The sequence below is a fragment of the Lacerta agilis genome, chromosome Z (assembly GCF_009819535.1).
Source record: "Lacerta agilis isolate rLacAgi1 chromosome Z, rLacAgi1.pri, whole genome shotgun sequence".
Taxonomy (NCBI): domain Eukaryota; kingdom Metazoa; phylum Chordata; class Lepidosauria; order Squamata; family Lacertidae; genus Lacerta; species Lacerta agilis.
Window position 1 is genome coordinate 25,698,527 of NC_046331.1, and position 23,555 is coordinate 25,722,081.

At 41.2% G+C, this 23,555-nt stretch overlaps 1 protein-coding gene across 14 annotated transcripts in view; it reads left to right on the top strand.

The window, feature by feature from the left end:
• TENM1 (teneurin transmembrane protein 1) overlaps nt 1-23,555 on the top strand; it is a 379,169-nt gene that overhangs the window by 327,804 nt on the left and 27,810 nt on the right. For all 14 annotated transcript variants that reach the window (XM_033137208.1, XM_033137217.1, XM_033137214.1 and 11 more), the window contains 2 exons: nt 8,850-9,216; nt 15,648-16,158. In XM_033137208.1, coding sequence (XP_032993099.1) covers nt 8,850-9,216; nt 15,648-16,158 — 878 coding nt within the window. The remainder of the gene's footprint in view (nt 1-8,849; nt 9,217-15,647; nt 16,159-23,555) is intronic.

Consider the following 23,555-nt stretch of genomic DNA (forward strand, 5'->3'; position numbering starts at 1 on the left):
AGGTGAGTGGGGCTGAGAGACTTCAAAGAAGTGTGACTAGCCCAAGGTCACCCAGCAGCTGCATGTGGAGGAGCGGAGACACGAACCCGGTTCCCCAGATTACGAGTCTACCACTCTTAACCACTACACCACACTGGCTCTCTGCCTTAGGTCCCGGTTCTGGGGAAAAGGTGGAATAGAAATAAACTAAAATTTCTGTTTCTTGAATAAGTTTGCAGGCAGATGAGAGCCACCTAAAGGTGAGCCAATGCCACTACCTGCCTGGCAGGCCAAATGTTATTTGGATTCCACACAGATAAACTATTCCTAGTAATGCCCCCTTCCCATTCTCCTTCTGCCCAACCTGTATATTCGGGTACATTTACATTAACACCAATGTAGGGGTTCATTGTTAGAGGTTCACCTACAATAAGGAAGCCTCGAGTGTGTTCAGAGCATGTTGAACATAGGTTGTGCATAGGTTATATACATATTTTGACAGCTGGGTGGGGCCACCTAGCTGTCAATCAACTGATCTCACTATGGTGTCAAGTGGCACAGCAAGCTATGCTTTGAGTGCCAAGCCCCACTTTTGGTAGATATCAGCTGCACTACTAATTGTTGCTTGCATCAAGCCCCTACAAAGGAAGATGCACATGAACAAGTGTTGCCAGCTTGAATTCAGGTCAGCATTGCAAAGGATCTTCCTCTACAAGGTCTTGCTATAATTACCGGTACAGGGTTTTTTTGCCATGCAGTGCAACAGAAGAAATCACCAAATTCCAGAGACGTTGTGTGTGTTTTTTACTCAAAGAAAGAAGCAGGAATGCATCTGGGAGTACATTCCCAATTCTTCATTTTAGCCGAGGCTTGAAGATTCCCATACCTGATGTTAAATATGAGGTCAGGTGCAGGAAAAGTAAGTGTGTTTTGCCCCAAACTGCCTGGCCGGCTAGCCTCTGGAGTTCCCACAAGTTTGAGGTTTCCTACTTCTTCATTAAATGTTGCTAGGAAAAGGACGGCTTTTTTTTTCAGCCAGAACTTACCTGAACTCAGTTCCAGCATCTCTCGGGTGGGCTGTTCTAAGAGAACAAGGGAAGTGTTTGTGGTGAGTTGCGGCACCTCTTTTTCTAGAAAAATAGCACTGGGGAGAAGAGTACATGAGGCTGTTATTTTTAGTGACAACCACACATCTGGAGTAATGTTTCCTTCCAGACTTCACTGTGGCAATGGAGAGGAGCCATAACTCTACAGTAGAGTGGATGCTCTGCATACAAACAAAAAAAATCCCAGGTTCAATCCCAGGCATCTCTAGGCAGGGTTTCAGAAAGGCTCCTGCCTACAACCGTGGAGTGCTACTGTAAGTCCCTGTTGTCAGTACAGATGTAGAGCAATTGCTCTGACCTGGTATATGACAGTTCCCAATGCTCTGTTGAATTTGCAGCCTTAGTTCTTTGCCCCATCCTAAAAGCTTACTTGCCAGCACAGCTTTTATTATCAGACCATTAGTGTAATAATCAACAGAAATCATTTTCATGGTTGTCTAAATAAAGGATAGCCGTTGTAAGAGAGCAGGAAATAAAGCTGGAACACAGTTCCTAAAATGGAAACATGCTATACCAGTTGCTGATCGATGCCTCTAAAGCCATTTTCCAGAATAATAATAATAATAATAATAATAATCAAAAAAATCACACGCAACTGTTGTTCAAGCCTTCCAATTGCTTTATAAAGTTTACGGTAAGCCAAGGGGAGGTTTTAAGCTCTCCATATGCTGCCAGAACAAAACTTACAGTGCTAAAAACTTTCAAAAGGCTGTTTCATTCTGGGGGAAGAAGGGAAACTTAGTGCTCCCATCCTTAATTATTTTTACATCTGAAAACATTCCTTGCTTTATGTATGGGTCTGAATTATGGGTGCTTGTGATTGATTGATTTCTGTACCCCTTAATATATTTAAAAAATAGCGCGAAGTGGTATGCAGAAAACTGAAGCAGCTGACAACTTAAACAAAATGTTACAAAAAATACATATAAAAATGTTGCATTAACACAGTGTTACTAATATATATAAATAAATATCAGTTCATTTGCCTTCTGACACATCCCCCCTCTCAGCCTCTGAGTTCTCACCCAGGGTTCAAACAAACTCAGTTCACACACAAAAGTCTCACAAGAAGAATTCCTGGAAACAGCAGACATCACCCTAGTCTGCCACTCTAGACTTGCTTTTTATCATAATTTATTGTATTTAAACTGTGTAAAATATGTAGGTGACAGCTACCTGAGGACATTTGTTATTAGCTTTTGTGTTGCCAGGCTTATGAACCTCCTAGGAAGAAATAGTTGTTCCCACTTATCGCTATATTAGTAGAAGAATCTGACCTAGGTAAACTCACTACTTAAACTCTTCAGGTAATTAAAAACTGTGATTTTGTTTTCACTCATATTGATCTGTCTAATGTAGTACTGTACTGAAAATCCACCCACTCACCCCAGGTTGTTGTTGTTGTTTTACAATTCTGCATTAATTAATGGTAAAAGATACTGTATTTGAATCTTACTAAAGAGACAGAGAGGTGGGTGAAATTATTGTGGGTGGAGTGCAGAGTTTATGCGATGGTTATTTACTTTTGAGGTAGCTGTGGATATTTGTGAGTGTCCTTTCTTGGTTCTACAAATTATTTCACCAGTGGGTCTGCAGTCTTCAGAATACAGTACCTGTATTCCCATGCTTCAACTAAAAGCCAGGGGGGAGACATCGTGAGGTGACTACTCCCATGGAGCTATCTTCGGAGCAGGAAGCGTGGATAGCTGGGAAGGCTGCAGAGTGCTGAAGAAATATTAGCCAGAAAGAAAAATGGAAATATCACCTTTGGACACCTCTCAACAGGAGGGTGAGCTCAAAAGCCCACACCCACTGAAATTCTAAAGAAATTCTCAAGTGATGTGAGGATGAGACAGAAAAATGGAAGCTTCTTTACATAGTTAAAAGGGGGGGGGGAACCCTTAAGAAATTGGAGGACAGATTTCAGCACAGCAGTAGTCTCACAGATTTAAACACCAAGGAGACATCAGGAATCTTGTTCAAACAATTTGCATAATAGTAATTGATATAATGTGCTGCTGCCTGCCTTCACTTTCCTGATTTGCCTGGAGAGTCTTGATGATAGTATGAGCACTTTTATGATACCATATTCATTTCTTTATAATATTCTTCTATTGCTTTTTTTTTTAAAAAAGAAATGAACTAATCCTATGGAAAAGAATGTTTACTTTGGGGAAGAAGTACTTAGCTTAGTTGACATTTTGCCTGGAAAAAATATTGACTGTGCATCAGACAGTTTCCCCCCTTCCTCTTATCTCCGGTTGATCTTATGGAATAAATTATCATAATGCGTGCTGCAATAGATCCTTGTTTGTTGTTAATGTGATGCCAAGAAAATGCATTGTGTTTGTTGCCTCCTCCTGACATTATAATTAAACATAGATTTGGCCTTTTTTATTTTGTTTTGCTTCTATCTCTAAATTTAGAGTAAGGATTATTGTTTCTTCATTGAGCAGACAACCAAGGGATGGGGAATTTGAGGCCTTCTGTGTGTTGTTGGACTCCAGCTCCCATCAGCTCCAGCTAGCATAGCCAGTGATGATGGGAGTTGGAATTCAGCAACATCGGGAGGGCCACTGGTGCCACATCTGTGAGTTTACCATATATTTTTCCTTGGTTATATGAACTTCATGCATAAAATTAGCTCTGAGTTGCTGAATGTAGGAAGTTATACCGAACATTTTTTTGCATAGGTTAATGTCTTCTATTAGAGGCAGAACATCTTTCATCCATTTGACCTTGTCCGTTCAGACTGTGTAAGCCATCAGAACACAGGGAGCTGCCTTACACCAAGTCAGACTGTTGAACTACTTAGCTCAGCATTGCCCTCACTAACTGGCAGCAGCTCTTCAGGGGTTTCAGGCAAGAATATTTTCCTGCCCTATCAAGAAAAGCCACAGATCAAGCCTGGAACCTTTTGCATGCAAAACACTGAGCTGTGGCCTTTCTCACTTATCAACAGTTTTGAAAAGCCTGGGATTTTGTGATGTACTAGCCCTGCATAGTTTCCTTAAAATATGTATAGTGGGGGGGGGATGAAACAGGTGTCTTTAAGGACTAGAATCTGTTTCCAGCTGGCTCGCCCCATTCATCTTCCTTTCAAAATATCACCACTACCTGCCAGAATGGTGAGCTCAGCCACATTCATCTTAATGCCAGATAGCAATATTTTTAAAGAAAATCCCCTGGATGAAAAGGACAAATTTAATCACTTAATGAGTATTCTAAATTTTGTTGTGCACCCATTGTAACCAAGCAGGTTAAGGCATAATAATATCATTAACCTCACTTTGTTAAAACATCAATTATCTAAGTACAGTGCAGGTTTCTTCAAATGTCTCTCTGCAGGAAAGGTGGCAGCAGTTGTGGCCCAGTGTGGTCAAGGGATGGGGCAAAGACTTCCTGCACAACCAGCTGGTGGCATCATCAGCCTTGGCTGGCCATGGGGAATATCAGGACTTCAAAATTTGAACTGGCCAGTCACGGTCAAGCTAGGGGACTGTAGTGTGTGGCAGACCTAACTGAAGCCTGGCTTCACTCAGGTCAGCTTGGCAATTGTCAACGGATGTTCCACTCATTCACCCTCCATGTTTTGGCCCTGCCCAACAGAAAGTGGCAGTGTATGTAAAAGGTTAAAAAAAAAAAAGGTAAAGGACCCCTGGACGGTTAAGTCCTGTAAAAGGCGACTATGGGGTTGTGGCACTCATCTCGCTTTTAGGCTAAGGAAGCCAGCGTTTGATCACAGGTGGCTTTCTGGATCATGTAGCCAGCATGACTAAACTGCTTCTGGCACAATGGAACACTGTGACGGAAACCAGAGCGCACGGAAACGCCATTTACCTTCCCGTCACAGTGGTACCTATTTATCTACTTGCACTGGTATGATTTCAAACTGATGGGTTGGCAGGAGCTGGGACAGAGCAACAGGAGCTCACCCCATTGCGCGGATTTGAACCGCCAACCTTCCGATCGCCAAGCCCAAGAGGCTGAGTGATTTAGACCACAGCACCAACCGTGTCCCTTTACCTTAGTGCATGTACAGTGGTACGCCGGGTTACGTACTTAATCCATTCCAGGTTACAGTACATAACCCGAAAAGGACGTAACCCGAACAATTCGTTCTGCGCATGCGCAGACCGAAAAAAGCCGTGAAAAACGCTCTGCGCATGCGCAAGTTGCGCGTGCATCAGGTTGCACTTCCAGGTTAGCGGAGTTTGTAACCCGAAAAGTACGCAACCCGAAGTGTACATACCAGTAACCCAAGGTACAACTGTACATGAACTTGCTGTGGGATTACTTTGTCACTGTATTTGGAGCCATGGAGGAATTTGCCTGCAGACAAATTGGAGATTCTGCCTACCTCACAGCTACTGTCAAAAGTTGCCAGAGGAAAATTCTATTAGTTTGGATTAGGGGTCCCCAAGCTAAGGCCCGGGGCCGGATGCAGCCTAATTGCCTTCTAAATGCAGCCCACAGACGGTCTGGGAATCAGCGTGTTTTTACATGGGTAGAATGTGCCCTTTTATTAAAAATGCATCTCTGGGTTATTTGTGGGGCCAGCCTGGTGTTTTTACATGAGTAGAATGCGTGCTTTTATTTAAAATGCATCTCTGGGTTATTTGTGGGGCATAGGAATTCGTTATATATATTTTTTTCAAAATATAGTCTGGGCCCCCACAAGGTCTGAGGGACTACTGTCCAGCCCCCTGCTGAAAAAGTTTGCTGACCCTTGGGTTGAATCCTTAGTCTAAACAGAGAGAGAGTGGGAAGGAGCCCGACCCCTCTATTCACAATCAAAATATCAAGGTAAAGGAGTCCAAGGGGAAAGATTCTGTCCAAATGCCCAGAGATGGGGCTCATAGTAGTAGAACTACCCAAATGGCACCCTGGAGGGATCACCCATATTTGATGTGTTTGATATGGTACCGGCAACACTCGTCTTATGTCAGAATATATTCTTTTCCAAACATTTTTATTCTTGTGGAAATAATAATATATTACACTGTTGGTGCCTCTTGACCAGCATTTTCAGCTTGCCCACACTGCTTATGACAACTTGAACAGCAACAAGCATGTTATGGAAAATTTGTGACTGATGTTGCCTGACAGGATTTGTTTTTGCTTATTTGCATGAGTTGCTTGAAGGATAATAATTTGCCCACCTTAATCGAGGATGTTGTGGAACTAACATGCTTGAATGTCAGAAGAAAATAAATTCTGTTTGCTATCAGTGTTTTCATATGAACACAATGGGAAAATGTATCCATGTTGCACTAATGGTGTTCTTTTTGCGCTCAAATAATTATTCCCCCTCAAAAAAAGCCTTAATTACAGCAGGGAAATAATGACCCTTAAGCACTTTGGTTCATTTCTGTAGCCACCCTGTCTGCTGTCACAGATCACACAACAGGCATGAGTAAAAAGCTGCTAAATTGCTTCATGGATATAAGTAAGCAGTTATTCCAGTGTGGTGCGTTTTCAAAGCATCATACTTAGGCCGTATCATACATCTTTAAACAGTCATGACTTCCCCCAAAAATCCTGGGAACTCTAGTTTTTTTTAAGGATGCTTAGAGTTATTAGGAAACCCCATATTCCTCTCCAGAGGCGTAGGAAGGTCAGGTGGTACCCGGTGCGTAAAATTTCTTGTCACCCCCCATTGATCCCCCCCTGAAAAATGGTTTTACGTTATTTCATATTTTCTTACAAAGGAATAATAGACAGACAGACAGACAGACAAAAGCCTCACCCCCCCAAAAAAAAATTCTACTTCTTTGTGTGTTTCCCTAACATAAAACCTTTCTCATTTCAAATCTCCAACCACACTGCTTGGTTTTCTCTGATATCTATGCTGAATCATATTACTCCTCATTAAAAATTAGGCCTTTATTAATTATGACTTACATAATGATTCTGAGCCTTCTTTGTTCCTTTTCCTTTAATTTTAATCATTAAATCCTTCTGCTTCCCTTATCAAAACTAGGTCAAAAATTATACTCAAGCCAGGAAGAGCCACCTTGAAACCATTTGGTTTTTGGCTTAGATATGTAGGTTGCAAATTAACTTCCCTCCTTTCTCAGTTTCTCCAATAGTGCAAAGTAAAATCCTACAATGGGGAAAATATATTATTTAAAGGAAACATTATATTCTAATTTCACAAACATACTTTTGAGACATTTTTTTAAAAAATGGGCCACCCAGCCCCCTCTCTCTTGAAGTCAAAGTTCTCACAGTGGGACCATGCAATGTGAACCTTTCAGCAATAAACTCACAAGAGAATAAAAAGGGGGGGTAGAGAGAAGTGTTTTATTTTAACTTAAAACAGCCAAAATTTTATCCAGACCTACTTGCTTAACTTTGAAATTATACACTGATTAAAAGTGGTGTCCTTTCACTCTAAGAGATTCATCTTCCTATTTGAGTTTAACGCAAAGGCACACACTTGAGTACTGGATATCAGGGAAAGACATCATTCTGCTCAACCTTGAAATGCCCAGTTCATATTTTAGATCCCTCCCCCACTTTCACTCAGTCTTTCCTAGTTTATAATTGGAACACTTTTCCATGAACAGCTGCTCCTCGTTTTAATCAAAAAGAAACATAGGTAGCTCTGAACTCTGATCAGGGAACACGTATATTCAGAAGTTACCCAAAGATATCAATGGACCAAGGTAATAAGCTATTTCATTCCCAATTAACCAAAACTTCTGTGTTGTTCCAGCACAGGCTTCAGTGGGTCATGGGGATAAATTCTCTTTTTCCTGCTTTTAATGAGAAGAGGAAGTAACCAGATTTCTCTTGCCTAGAGGGTTCCTCTGGTCCTGCTGTCAAAGAGCTGTCAACCATCCAGATGCCCATCTTCATGGGCCCATTGGGGCCCATTGTGGTGTTTATATCAAAGTTTGGTAGGAAGAATAATCTCTGTAATCATAATGACCACCCTGGGTTCCTGAAATCAAACTTCAGCTCATGTAATAAGCAGATCTGCTCCTTTTGTACAGTACCTCAGAACCCAGAAAATAAGTCCAGAAAAGGCATAGCTAAGAGTAATGTATTCTGTCTTCATTTATTTCAAAATATGGCAGGTTAGCAGAGTTGGCCCAAGACATTTTTCTTCCTGAGGCAAAGGATGAGATGGCTCCAACCAGGCTGGCAAGTGAATCTTACTTTAGTACCGGCAATGGGATAGTATCCTCTTCCACACCTGAGAGTATTCAGCTCACTTAGGTGGGACAGGGCATGCACAGCTTTGTCCTTTATCGCTTTGCCATCACTCCCTGTCCCTCAGCAACTGCTGCCTGAGGCAGCTGCCTCACTCATCCTAATGAGAGGGCTGGTCTTGTAAAACATCCTGCTGTGTTGAGGGCCCTCCAGCTCACACTGCTTAGTGGTGCCTTGGACTTCATCCCCAAAGTCTGGGTCTGGGCACTGGATAAATTTGAGTCAAGTTCAAGGAGTCAAAAGAGTGTCAACTGGAAGAGAGTTTGTTTATGTTATTATTACATCTTTTCCCCATCTTTCGTCCAGGTGGCATACAATTTTTCCTCTCGGTAATTTTCATGGGTGAGTGGGGATTTGAACCTGGGTCTCCCACATCTTAGTCCACCATTCTAACCAGTACACCATACTGGCTGTCCACAACTTTGGCTTGTGTTTCACTGACCTTATTTCACCCACAGGCACTCAAGCATCCTACTTGGCCAAAAGTGGAAACCATGCAGAAACTACTTCTTTGACTCTTGCTTTATTCCTTCTTTTTTGCAGGTCCGCTTGGAATGGCCAACAGACCTTGCTGTCAACCCCCTTGACAATTCGTTATATGTTCTGGACAATAACATTGTGCTGCAAATTTCTCAAAATCAGCAAGTGCGCATTATTGCAGGCCGACCTATTCACTGCCAGGTGCCAGGCATAGATCACGTTTTGGTCAGCAAAGTGGCAATCCATTCCACACTTGAGTCAGCAAGAGCCATTGGCGTATCTCACAGTGGAGTGCTGTACATTGCCGAGACTGATGAAAGGAAGATCAACCGCATCCAACAGGTTACAACTAATGGTGAAATCTCTATCATAGCTGGAGCTCCATCGGATTGTGACTGTAAGATTGACCCCAATTGTGACTGTTTCTCTGGTACGTATTAAACGAGGGTGCAGAATCTTTTGGTATAATGGCTGCTTTCCCTTCTGGGCAGCCTTCCAAGAGACACATCAATGGTAGATGGAGCCAGAGGCAAAAGTTGATAAAGTAGGGAATGTAAATGTTATCTTTGTACAATAGGCTAGATTCTACCATACTAACTCCTCTCTGTCTTCCATCCAGGCAAACATGAAGCTTTATCATAGTTCAATGACATAATTCTGTGAATGGCCCCGAGACCTCCAGTTGTAGGACAGTATATAAATCCAATTAATAATAATAATAATAATAATAATCCAGCCAGACAAAAATACTCAGGTCCTCAACTTCAGGACCTCAAACCACCCAATTGCTTGATGTCATTGGGACATCAGGTGATTGCAGGTAGGCAGCTCTCCCACTTGTCAGATGTCACCCACAAGGCTAGATCCTGATATGGATGTGGCCCACAGAACCAAAAAGGTAACCATCCCTGACATAGAGACTTCTTTGAAGTAAGAAGTGGTATATAAATTACCTAATTCTATAATACAGAGTCAGGCCTTTGGTCTATGTAGCTCATTGTTGTCTATACCGTCTTTAGAAGTGGGCCTACATTTCAAGTTTTTTTAAAAAACAACAACATGTGGGTCTTTCCTATTGCAACCTGGAGATGCTGGGGATTGAACCTGGGACCTTCTGAATGCAGAGCTTATGCTCTGCCACTGAGCTGAAGACTTTTAGTTTGATGTAACAGCTCGTCCCTCTGATCTCCACAAAGAAAACAGTGCCCTCAAAAGCTTTGAAATCTGAATTTCTGAAGCAGAGGAAATCCCAAAGAATTCATAAAAGTATGTAAAAATCCTATTTCAAGCTATCATGCCTGTGCATTTTACATTTCCACATTTTCCCTTCAATCTTTATTCTGGCATCCACTGTTCACAGTTTGAAAATTCAGATGGTTGGATAACATGATCCTATGGTACTGTGAGGACAGATTCATGCAATACTAGTGCAGTCATCATCTCTGCTGTGCAATGCAATACTTCTTGCACAGGGCACTGTTGACGTGCCTCAAAACAGGTTTCAGGTCAGTATGAGCCACATTATCATATCCATGATATGGATTGAGCTGTGGGCAAAATGAAACAATTAGCCAGCTTGGATATTACCCTCATGCTGAAATGAGTATGCCTCTCGTATGTCAGTCTAATGTTCATGCTCCAAAAACATCATTAGGAAATGGGGATGAGGAAAGGGCAGTTGATTCATTTTATGGTGGTTTAGTCAACTAATCCAACAGCAGCAGGAGAGAGAGGACATAGTTTAGAATGGGGAGCTGCAAACCATTGTGTGTCTGAAGGAGGGGAAAGAGAGCAATAAAGGGCATGTAAACAAATTTCTGTGGGAAATAGTTTAATGATCTGGATGTTTATTTAGCCTAAATAAGACTAATTTAGCCTAAATCTTATTTAGCCTAAATAAGACTAATTTAAGAGGAGACATTATAGTACCATTCAAATTTATTTATTTATTTATTTATTTATTTAATGTACCACTTTTATCTTCCAAGGATCTCAGTGTGGTGTACATGGTTCTCCTCCTCCCCATTTCATCCTCACAACACTGTGAGGTGGGTTAAGCTAAGAGATGGTGACTAGCCCAAGGTCACCCAGTGAACCTCATGGCTGAGTGGGGATTGTGAACCTCCTGCTCTCCCAGGTGCTAGTCTAACACTAACCATTATGCCACACTGGCTCACTAATTACTGTATTTTTCTATGTATGAGAGTAGGTTTTTTCCTAATAAATTATGTCAAAAATTAGGGGGCATCTTATACACGGATAGTGCCGAGGCTATTTTCTTAAATCCGAGTCCCACAAAATAGGGGGGTCTTATACATGGGGGCATCTTATAGACATAAAAATACGGCAATCACTTCCCATTAGTCATCCCAAAGCATTTACAATATAACATATATAGAACAGCTGCATATCTAGAAACAGTTATTTTAAAAATGCTTTTATAGAATCAAATGGCGATAGAGAAGGTGCCACACTAAAGACCATGTAGAATGGATCTCGTGATAGTACAGCATTTGCAGAATGCCCTCTCTTGCAGAACACATGATTAATTGTCTATGTAGCTGGTGAGATGATTTTATAGGTACCGGTAGTCTAGTCCCACAAAAACCAGAGCCTTGAGCTTAGCCCAGTAGCTAATTGACAGCTAGTGCTATCTAAAAACCTGTCATATAAAAGATAAAAGAACTGGAAGCAGGAGCAATAGGCAACAGGGGAGACAAAAGAGATGTGTATTAATCCAACACATTTCAGATCCTACTGGTCATTCTTAAGAGAAATTCAGAGATACGAAGATTCAATAATTAGTTGTGCTGCTTCTTTCCTGCATGTTGAATTAATAAACAGGGAATTCCATTATTGCAGCATTATTTATAACGTAAATTAAACTTGTTCTCTGTAATTAGAACCAATGGGTAGAGAGTTTGTGGAAACAGATTTTGGGTAAATGTGAGGGAAAGGGTCCTATCAATGCAAGCTGTTTGACAGTGAAACAGTATGCCTTGGAAGGTAACAGGTTCTCCTTTGCCAGAGATATTTAACCAGAAGCTGGATAAATGTCTGTTAAGGATGCTGTAGTTTCATCCTGCTTTTCAGATCATGCATGTAAGGTGGTATGGATTACATGACCCACAAAGTCCCTTCCAATTCTTTGTTTCTATGATTTTACTCATTTTTCAGGACTGCAAAATCACCTGCAAAAAGGACCATGACAAATCCCTTGTCATCTACAAAATGATGTGTCTGCTAATGGAAGTGGTAATGAAATTAGGACTGTGAGATTAACGTCACAAGAAATCCTGAGTCCCGTGTTGATGGTCATGCTGGATAGAAATGTACAGAGAGGGATTAGGATCATGCTTTTGGGCATTACATCAAAGGATGAGGGGGGAAATTGATTCAGTTCACATTTATATGTGAATTATACCTAATTCGCATTTTCTAAAACAATGTGTGAACTGAAACACAGCCACCCTTTGAAATTTACACTTCTCTGAATTTTGCAGATCTCCAGCTAAGTAATGTGTGAATAAAATGCATATACTAGGGCAAAGTATGCATAACTAATACATATATTGATGAGAATAACATATAAAATGCATGAAGAAAAATTGCTTTGCAAAAATGTGTATTTTAGTCAAAGCCACATATTAAACGTGCATATTAACACTAAAATGCTGGCAGATTACCTGAATAAATAAATAAATAGCAAGCTGATATGGAAATGTGCTCACTTTTAAGAATGGAAAAATAAGGAACTGAGAAAATGAAATTGACAGATATGCATATCCCTGTTTGATCTCCCTGCATTGATCATTACTTCTGCACCTAACATGCATAGACTCCAACACTGGTAAGGATCTGAATACACAATCTGCCCTGCAAAAATGGAAGGGCATCAATTCAAAATCAGTGCAAGTATTTATGTATTGTGGAGAAGTTATAGTCACCGAGTGGAATAGTAGTGTAGCCAGAAAGAGTGATTCCTATCCCCACATACACACACAATGGATGTATGGATCCATCTGCTCCCATACTGTGCCAGTTTTACATGCATGCATGTAAACACAAGTCTATTCCACCCCTTATTCCCTGGGTTAAAAAAAAAAAAAACTTGAAAAATTCACTTACCAAACCCCTCCACTAAAATATGCATTCCTGAATATTTTTATATACATTCCCCCATAAAATAGTAATCCTTGTACACTCCCAGCCCCATAAAATATGCATTATTTGTACACATATTTTGGAACCAAAAGTGCATTGCGAAATTCAGAGAAGTGCACAGTGCAAATGTTTACATATTAATGCAGGAAGTGTAAATCCAGTTGATCTGCTTAAAAATTCAGGTCAATCAAAATTCTCCTCCATCCTTCTTCCACATGCAAATTTCTACCTTTTTAGGATTTCTACACAAGTGTCCAGTCTTCATTCTTCCTGGGTCCCCAACTGGTTTTGCGTCTTCCAGTTCCTTATTCCAAATGATGAAGTACATAAGCATTCATGTAACAGAAGCTGTTCATCCTTGAACATCACCTGGTGAATGACAAATGATGTATCTCAGGTCATTTTAGGCTTTACATCAAAATGAGGAAGATTAACAGCATAAGATATTGGGTGACTAATCTTGCCTAGCATCACCATAATTTGTAGTGTGTATGTTTTACAAGGTCTGCCTGGAGATGGGGTGGGATGCATTCAGAACAACTTTCACGTGCTTTTTGTTAAGCATGCAGATGCTGTTGTAAGAGAATCAAATTGCTAAATGATGTCACAGGAGGCTGATGGGTGGGACAAAGAAAAAATAGTTGACAACATGCATGTTTGGATGCATATATAAGAGAACTGTACCCTGAGAAAGCATGATGACACAGGGCTCCCCTTTTCTTTTCTTTTCTTTTCTTCCTCTTCTGGACCTTGCCTTATTATTTATTTTATTTAAAACATTTCTGCACTGCCCCTCATGACTGATTACAGGACAGTTCATAACACTGCAAACAAGTGTCTAAGAAATGTAACAGATTAAAATGAAAGGGGGGACCCAAAACAACAACAACAACAACAACAACAACAGTGAACTAGCTCATTTCCTCTAAATGCTTAGCATTAACAGTCAGCAAATGCCTGGGTGAACAAACAGATCTTTAACAACCATTAAAAGCTTTTCAGACTCAGTGCTTTTCTTATTACAGGGAAGGGGGTGATTCCATAAAACTGGGTGCCACACAGAAAGGTTGTCACAGAATGGATTTCAACTGGTTGCAGCTAGCCAGGAGGGCCTCATCTGAAGATCTCAACATGCATGTGTATGGGATCTTTGCCCTTGATAATTGATAGTAATGGATGGTTGGACTTGAGAGTACTGCAAACACTGAAATAAAACTTCTACTTCCTACTTGAAATAAAATGTTCTTCTCTGATGCTAGCAGAAGGTAGCAGGTGTGGGCAACAACCACATTATTAGGTTCAGACCTTGATTCAGTGCTTTGGAAAGAACTCTCAATTTGAAATGCTTTGTAAGCTGGCCAATTTGACTTGACTTCCTTCTGAGTCCGCTTTGTTAATCTGCAGACTTGGTGGCTCCTGCATGTTGGATAAAGTCCACAAAGTTTCAGTCAGATAGGTCCAGTATTTTTGTGTGTGCTGGGCACCTTTAAATATTTTCTCCTTTTTTGGTTTTAATGACATATCTCTGGCTTATTTATTTTGGGGCAGAATAAGATGCCATTTTCAGTCTAGCTTTCCCCTCCTTGCATGGGTGGGGGTATAAAATGAATACTGCCAAATTTCAGAAGAACAGATGAAGTATTTTCCCACAAGAGCATCTTGAACAGTTTTGGAGTATGTAAATAAGGAATATTCTAGTATCCCATTATAGTTTGTGGGCAATTGGTCTGAAAGTTGCAGAAACATCGATCCCACTTCACCTCTAAGGCATATTCCTTCAGCTCAGGATTCAGGATGTGGTTGAACCCAGTTCATACCCCTAGAAGATAGGCTATCATAAACAGATAAAATAGCCTATGAACTCAGGGGAAGATAGGTCTGCCTGAAGACGTAGACTTTCATCTTCCATGAGCTTCCTCAGTGGTTCAGAACCTAGGGCAAGCCATTCTTGACACAGAAGTTACTGCACCTTTATAATCTTGATGGCATTGGAAAATTCTGGGTCTTTTCTTTCATTACATTCCTGCACTGATGGAAGAAACTGCCTGGGAGGCAGCTGCTAAATGGCCAAGCAACTCTTAAATGTTCATCAGTGACAAAATAATTCAGTTCTGGTACAGCAAACCTAAACACAATGGGTCGGATCTAAACTTAATAGACCAATTGAAATCAATGGGACTTCAGTTAGTGATGACTAATTTAAGTCCCTTTGATTTCAGTGAGCTGCTATAAGCTCTGCTAAGTCTGTATCTATCTCCATGAGCTGGTATTTAAAACCATTTTACATATATTCTACTGGACTTTATGAAATGCAACAAACTCAGTTTTTTAGCTTTTGACTGTATTCCCATTGCTTACTTCATGAATGGATTTTGATTCAAGAAGGTGTGAATTTTGCAAAGGAGAGCATATTTGTCGGTGACCTTCTTTGTGCCCTGGGAACTTGAAATGTAGTAGCTCTGCCCAGCCAATGGCACTGTAGATTTACAACTATTAGGGTAACTGAAGCATCTATATCTCCTGTGTCCGTTCTTCAACTGTGCCGATTAATAATTGTACTTGCTTTAGATAATAGGAAACAAATCTGTTGAAGCAAAAGATTGGTTTTAAAAATATTAAGTCTGGAGAGTTCTTATTTTTGCTTGGTTAATCATATCAGGTACAGATTTATTAAAGTTGCTCCCTGTTGTTTTGCAGGTGATGGTGGGTTCGCCAAAGATGCAAAACTGAAAGCTCCCTCTTCCCTGGCTGTATCTCCTGACGGCACCTTGTATGTAGCTGACCTTGGCAACATCCGTATCCGTGCAGTCAGTCGGAATAAGGCTCATCTCAATGACATGAATATTTATGAGGTTGCATCCCCAGCAGACCAGGAACTGTATCAGTTCACCAGCAATGGGACTCACTTGCACACACTCAATCTGATTACAAGGGACTTCATGTACAATTTCACATACAATGGAGAAGGCGATCTTGGCACCATTACCAACAGCAATGGGAATTCAGTTCATATTCGCAGAGATGCCAGTGGTTTGCCTCTCTGGCTGGTGATGCCTGGAGGTCAAGTATACTGGCTGACCATAAGTAGCAATGGGATTCTCAAAAGAGTTTATGCCCAGGGCTACAATCTAGCTCTCATGACTTATCCTGGCACCACAGGTCTTCTAGCCACCAAAAGCAATGAGTATGGATGGACAACAGTTTATGAGTAAGTGACCTTCAAATGTTTTTAATGCCTCATCTGCACAATACATTTAAAGCCATATCATACCACTTTAAACAGTCATAGAATCATAGAATTGTAAAGTTGGAGGGGACCCTGATTTTAACCCCATGCGATGATGCCTCCCCCTAAAAACAGAATCCTGGGAGCTTTAATTCATGAAGGGTGCTGAGAGTTGTTAGGGTACTATCACAGAGCTACAATTCCCAGAGATTCCTGGGAAGAGGGATTGACTGTTTAGTTACATTGGGAAGTATAGCTCTGTGTGGGGAATGGGTCTCCTAACAACTCTCAGGACTTTATGAAACTTTGCAAAAGCTCTTTTTGAGATACTTATTTTTTAAATTAAATTTGTATACCACCCTTCCTCCAAAGATCACAGGGTGGTACATAACATAAAAATTCAAAATGAAAACACAAAATACATAATAAAACAAAAGCAAAGCAAGCCAATAACCCTCCTCCCACAGGCCATAGATTCAGCCAAACTCTAGGTTGAAGATAAACTTTTTTGCTTGATGCCTTTACTCAGAGGTCTCAGGGTGGTTCACAGAATAAAATCAAAATATAAAACCACAAAATACATAATCAAAATAAAAACCACGATAAGTCGTTTAGCATTTAGTAAGAATTCACAGAATGCATATTTTCTTTCCAATCACAGTGTGTTGGATCCAAGCCAGAGTTTGGGGCCCTTATCGCTTGGAAGCTATTCTTGGATGTATATGGGAAATGGTGGCTGAAATACTAGAAGAGCCATGTTGTTGTTGTTGTTGTTGTTGTTGTTGTTGTTGTGATGATGATTATTATGTTATTTATATGCTCCCCATCTGACTGTGTTGCCCCAGCCATTCTGGGCAGTTTCCAACAATTTAAAACACAGTAAAAACTTCCCTATGCAGGGCTGCCTTCTAAAAGTCAGATAGTTGTTTATCTCCTTGACATCTGACAGGAGGGCATTCCACAGGGCAGGTGCAACTACCTGTAACTTCACTTCTTGCAATGAGGGAACTGCCAGAAGGCCTTCACAGCTGGATCTCAGTGTCCAGGCTGAATGATGGCGGTGGAGATACTCCTTCAGGTACTGTATGCAAGGCCTAATCTGTTTAGGGCTTTAAAGGTCAGTACCAACACTTTGAATTGTGCCTGGAGGCAGAATCAAATTTCCACAGATAACTTCCAAATTTCCAGTGTCCGAAGGCATAGCTTTTGTGCCGAGTGTAGCTTATGCCCATTCTGAGAACTTGTTACGCAAAATAGTAAAATTCACACATTGAGTAAAATAGTAAAATTTGCAAGATACAAATTGGTTGTATCCAATGTAGTGCTTAGTTAAAGTCATTTAGTGGTGTATAAACGTTGTACTGGTGGAACATTATTGCACAGGGGAAATCACAAACACATTACCAAAGATGGTTGCACAACTAATTGCGCACACTAAATGAGCTATTGCACTACAAGCTTCCCCTAATGCAGCTGTTGCTTTGGACTAATTTGCTTTGCTGCCTTTAAACTCTTCCACTGCAGAACTTTCACGCTAGCTAGCAAACAGAGAAACATTGGGTGCAGTCCTAAATGTTTCACAATGTTGAGAATTTGCAGGGTTGGGATTGGGGGAAGTTACCTAATTTTGTTTGCCTGGGTACGCTAGCATAGAATTGTGCATCTAAGAACCATTAACTGAGGCTGCAATCCTGTCCTTTTTCACTTGACAAAAAAAAAAGTCCCACTGAGCTCAGCGGATCTTATTTCTGACTAGACATGCCGAGGATTATGTTATCAGATCATGTGAATTCCTTTTGTGAATAACATAAGAAAAGCCCTGCTGGATCAGTCCAGTGGCTCATCTTTTCCAGCTTCCTGTTTTCATGGTCACCAACCAGGTGCCTCAGGAAAACCCTTAAGCGGGAACATGAGCACCAGAGCATTCTCCCCACTTCTGATTTCCAGCAACTGGTGTTTAGAAGCATCCCCCCTCCAAGTGTGGTGGTATGCTTCTTAACATTTTAATGCCATTTAAAATTAACTAAAAAGATATTTAAAACATTTAAAAACTATTTTAAACCTTATTTTGTTGTTGTTGTTGTTGTTGTTGTTCAGTCGTTCAGTTGTGTCCGACTCTTCGTGACCCCCATGGACCAGAGCACGCCAGGCACGCCTATCCTTCACTGCCTCTCGCAGTTTGGCCAAACTCATGCTAGTAGCTTCGAGAACACTGTCCAACCATCTCGGCCTCTGTCGTCCCCTTCTCCTTGTGCCCTCCATCTTTCCCAACATCAGGGTCTTTTCCAGGGAGTCTTCTCTTCTCATGAGGTGGCCAAAGTACTGGAGCCTCAACTTCAGGATCTGTCCTTCCAGTGAGCACTCAGGGCTGATTTCTTTAAGAATGGATAGGTTTGATCTTCTTGCAGTCCATATAAAAACATTTAAAGCCAAGCAGTTACTAATTTCAAGGCACGGTGTGGTGTAGTGGTTAAGAGCGGCAGACTCGTTATCTGGGGAACCGGGTTCGCGTCTCCGCTCCTCCACATGCAGCTGCTGGGTGACCTTAGGCTAGTCACACTTCTCTCAAGTCTCTCAGCCCCACTCACCTCACAGAGTGTTTGTTGTGAGGGAGGAAGGGAAAGGAGAATGTTAGCCGCTTTGAGACTCCTTCGGGTAGTGAAAAGCGGGATATCAAATCCAAACTCTTCTTCTTCTTCTTCTTCTTCCTGAAAGTCAGTAATGGGGGAGAGAGATGCTACCTTTTTTGTAGCAGGGTGATGGGGAAAACCTTGGACTGCCACTGCCCTTGAGAGTACTGGATGAATAGTCTGCTCTGGCATTAATTATTTGCCTATTTCCTTTGGTTTTTCTGAATTTCTCCCTAGCAAACCTCCAAGTGATTAAATAATAATAAAATAAAAACATATATACAACAATTTCATTATTTTTTTAAAAAAAAGAAAGATTTGAAATCCAATACAGCTGCAGACTGGTATAAAAAATATTCACTTAAAAGACTCATTGAAAAAGGAAATTCTTCAATAGGCATTAAAAAGGCTTATTGAGACAGTGTTTTCCTGAAATGTAATGGGGGGGGGGGAGTTCCGAAGAGTAGGTGCTGCCACACTAAAAACCTGGTTCCTACATCATAAGGAACAGACCTCCTGGTGAGATGGTATGTGCAGGATGCCTTGTCCTGAAGAATACAGTGATCCACTGGATGAGATGATTGTTTATGTTCCTTAAAGGTGCAGAAGTCCTCTGGGAGGACTGGGGGAGAGGCAAGCAACCTTTTGACTCCCTGGCTTGCCCTTGCACAGGCTTCCAAATCTCCCTTTTCTGTCCTGTCCATTTCGGCAATTGCTCACAGCCTGTCCTGTTCTAAGCTTCCAATGAGAAGCAGGATTGAGCTGAAGCAGCAAAATCAATGGGAGATGTCAGGTTGGTTTCATCTGGTCAATTTATGGTCTGTGGTCCACAGCTTTTTACTGTTATTCCCAATGTATAAGGTGACCAGATGCATTAGAGGACAAACATTCTTCCTTATGCTTTTTTTCTTTCTTTCTTTTTTTAGAGTTGTACAGGAGCCAATATTTGAGCAGACGCAGCTGTGGTAATTCCTGAAGTACTGATCATTTATTTTGAATTTATTACATTTGTATACTGCCCTCCCTTCAAGGAGCACCAGGATGCCTCTGTACCTGGTTCATCCCTGCCTCCCTCAACACACACATCATTTTAACCTGCCCTCTGTTATCTCCTGATAATGTGTGGTACAGTGGACCAAAATCTGGGAGACCAGGGTTGAAATCCCCACTCGGCTACAGAGCTCACTGGGTGACTTCAGGCTAGTCACCCTCAGCCTAGCCTACCTCACAGGGATGTTGTAAAGATTAAATGAGATGGGGATGAAGTGCATACACCACCTTGATCTCCTTGAAAGAAGGGTAGGATATGAATGTAAATAAATAAATAAAATGGGGCCCTATTGTAAACTTAAAAGATGTACTGAGTAGAAGAAAGCAGAGTACCTTAACAGTTTGTAAATCTGCCATATTCAAGGCTATCAGAGGTTGGCAGCATTAGAGACTTGCTAAGGTCTACACCCCAGCAGTGGCTGTTAGCTGCCAACACCTCTCTCCCTGCTCCCAGTACAGCTCTTCCTCCTGCTGCTCTTCCTCTCTGTTGAGATGTGCTCAGCTGCCCTCACCAATAAAAGCAAGTAGAAGAGTCAGCAGCCTCCACTTGCCTTGCCTTGCCTTCGGCTCAGAGGGAGAGGGAGTGCAAGCGGGCAATGCTGCAAGGAGGTGGACCCATTCAGGACCAGGACTGGGCACTTGCTGTAAGTCTGTGACCCAGCAAGGACCCTACCTCTGGCCATGAAACCACCAGTTGCAATGCCCTCTCCCCCTGTGCAGCAGCACAGACTGGCCTAGAAGGAATTGTCTCTGGAGGCAGTAGTGCTTCTGAGTACTGGTTGCAGGAATCTGTGGGGAGTGGCAGGAGTGCTCTTGTGCTCGGGTAATGCTTTCAGGCTTCCTACAGGCATCTGGTTGACCACCATAAGAACAGGATGCTGGACTAGATGGGCCGTTGGCCTGATCCAACAGCTTCTTCTTATGTTCTTATGCTCATTGAAGGGGGCGTGGTGACCAAGATGGGAGCCTGCCTATAACATCTTGCTCAGGAGCCCTGCAAAACCTAAAACCAGCTCTGGGCTTACTTAGAGAGACTGGTCCACTGAAACTAGGCTCGAAAGCAACATTGTATTATAGAGAGTAGATTTAGACTGTGGTGCAATGGTGCATGCTTGATTGCTCTGTGTGTGTGTGTGTGTGTGTGTGTGTGTGTGTTGCCCATTACAATTTTTCTGGTTTGCAAATAATATGCCCAAAAGAGTTGGTGAAGCAGGGAATGATCAAGGTCAAATCAAAGGGGAAAAGACAACAGAAGTCAACATAAATGGTAATGTGGTGTGTTCCAGCCCTTCCCCGTAATGAAAATTAGGAATATAGGTGTGTCTTCATGCCAGTCAGGATACAAAAGGACAAGAGGTTACAGCATTTCCTTGGCGTAACCTCATATGCCAGGCAACATCTAAGAGTCTGGAAAGAAATCAGGCAGAATTGCATGGTTTCCAGCCCTCCAGCCTAGCCAGACTACCCCAGCTAAATATCAGCTACTGGCATGTAAAACTGATCCCTAGAAAAGACTGCAAGCCTTCACCTTTGGCAACTTGGCCCTAACCAGAGCCATTACACACCCTGACTGAACGGGGGGGGGGGGGAACCTGCACAGCTTGTGCTCAGCAGCTGGATTTTCTGCTAGAAGGCACAGAGGAGCTGCTATCATTTCTCACTGACCTGCTGTGCTTCATTTCCGCTGTACAACCTTGGCTGGGAGAAATAATCCATGCAGATGGCAGTCCCTGGGGCCGGGTGCAATTGTGTACACAGCTCTTGATGCATGCCTGGAAATTTTCATCCCTGGAGGTTGTGAGGACTGGACCAGAAGGGAATTCCCAATGCCTTTTGAACATTTGCAGCTCTTCAAGATAAGGAAATTCTAAAGTGGATGTTATTTAGTAGTTCAACTTTGTTTTATTCTCTTTTTCCTGGACGCAGAGTGACCTCTTGTGGTACATCTGCATCGTGTTACATTTTACACAAAACCTTGCAAAAAATTCTGAGTAGACTGAGGATCATACCAAAAAATAATAATAATATTTACTTAATATTAGTGAGTAGCCTTGTCCAATTAATTTGCACGATAATTGTTCATTTTATTATTCTTATTGCATTATTTATATGCTGTCTTTTCAACAAGTTGCCCAAGATGACGTATATAAAATGAAGCATAAGAAATACAAAAGCCATATTTTAACATCTGCATAGTATTTTAAAACCATTAAACCTGGATACTATTTTTGTCATTTTTTTAAAAAAAAATGAGTATACTATTTTATTCAAACTGTTAAAAGATTTTATTATTTTTATTTTTATTAAGAGATACATAAACCTTGCTAAAAAAAATAAATGGAATAGCAGCCCATCAGGAAATAAACCAGTTTAAAGTATTAGACTTGTAATCCCGATACACACAATTACTCATAATAATGTCCATTGAACTCAGTGGGTCTTCCTTCTGAGTAGACACACATAGGATTGAGCTGTTAGTGAACTAAAAGTCTTCTCTAAATCATGGTGGGCAGCAAGGCACAAAGGTGGAACGTCTACAACATCAGTGTATCTGCAGAGAATGCTTGTTCCAGCAGACCAGCTATCCGAAAGGGTAATGTTCTAGGTCATATTCATCCCTGGTCACCTGGGAGGACTTAACACTTATCCAGAAAGCCAAAGTGTCCAAGAAATATTGGCCCACTCAGCTATCCACTCAGTCACCTTGCCCCCCAAAATGGTAAATTTGAAATGCATATGAAACACTTCTAACAAGGAAGATGTGAATAAAATTCGTTTCTGACTCCACCCCCCAAAAAAATCTTTTCTTTCCCTTTAACAGATGCCTAAAAAGGACCAGAGCACGTGATATGTTAGGATAAAAAATTAAGAAAAATGTGTGTGTGTGTGTACAAAAAAGCCTTTTTAAAAGCCTAAAAAAGCCTTATATACAATAATAATATAATTTTATTAAGACTTTTCAACATGCAATAAAAAACAGAAACGAAACAAGAAATAAGAGAAGCAGATAGATAAGAATAATAACAGAATAGAGAGAGAGAAAGAGATGGGGGGGAGTAAAAGCGACTTGCAACTATCCATCTGTCAGTTGTGCTTGCAAAAGTTCCTCATAACAATCCAATGTTCAATCCAGAGTAATGTCCAGTTATTCCTCCCTCTGCTAGCTGATGTTAAGTTAAATTTAGGCATCTCAGGTTCATTCCTTTTCCTTCCCATCCAAGAAGTCCAGAAGAGGTTCTCCAATTATTGTTATATGTAAGAGTCAGCCTTAATCTTCCTCCAGTCCAACCTCACAACTTTACCTCCAAATTTAAAAAGACAATCAGTCCTTATTCTTCATTCCTCATGAGTTTCTTTGCTGTTATATAATAAGACAATATCCCTAATTGATTATGAATTATGTAGACATTAATTCACATTCTCAAAAAAGTATCCGTATCTTCCAATTCCATTTCCTGTTGCCATGGTCTTCCATCCTTGTCATTTAGGGTTTTTTCCCATTTCCTGTATTTCCATTCTTTTTTTCAAAAATTGCAGGAGGCATGGTCACTTTTTCTTCTGAGTTGATTAGAGTCCTCCTTCCATGAATTCCATCTCCTTCAATATCATAACTCCCACTCCTGGTCACTCACCTGTCTGATAGGATTTCTTAATTCCATGTCAGTGAGTAATTCATCTAGAACATCTAGGAGTTAATCC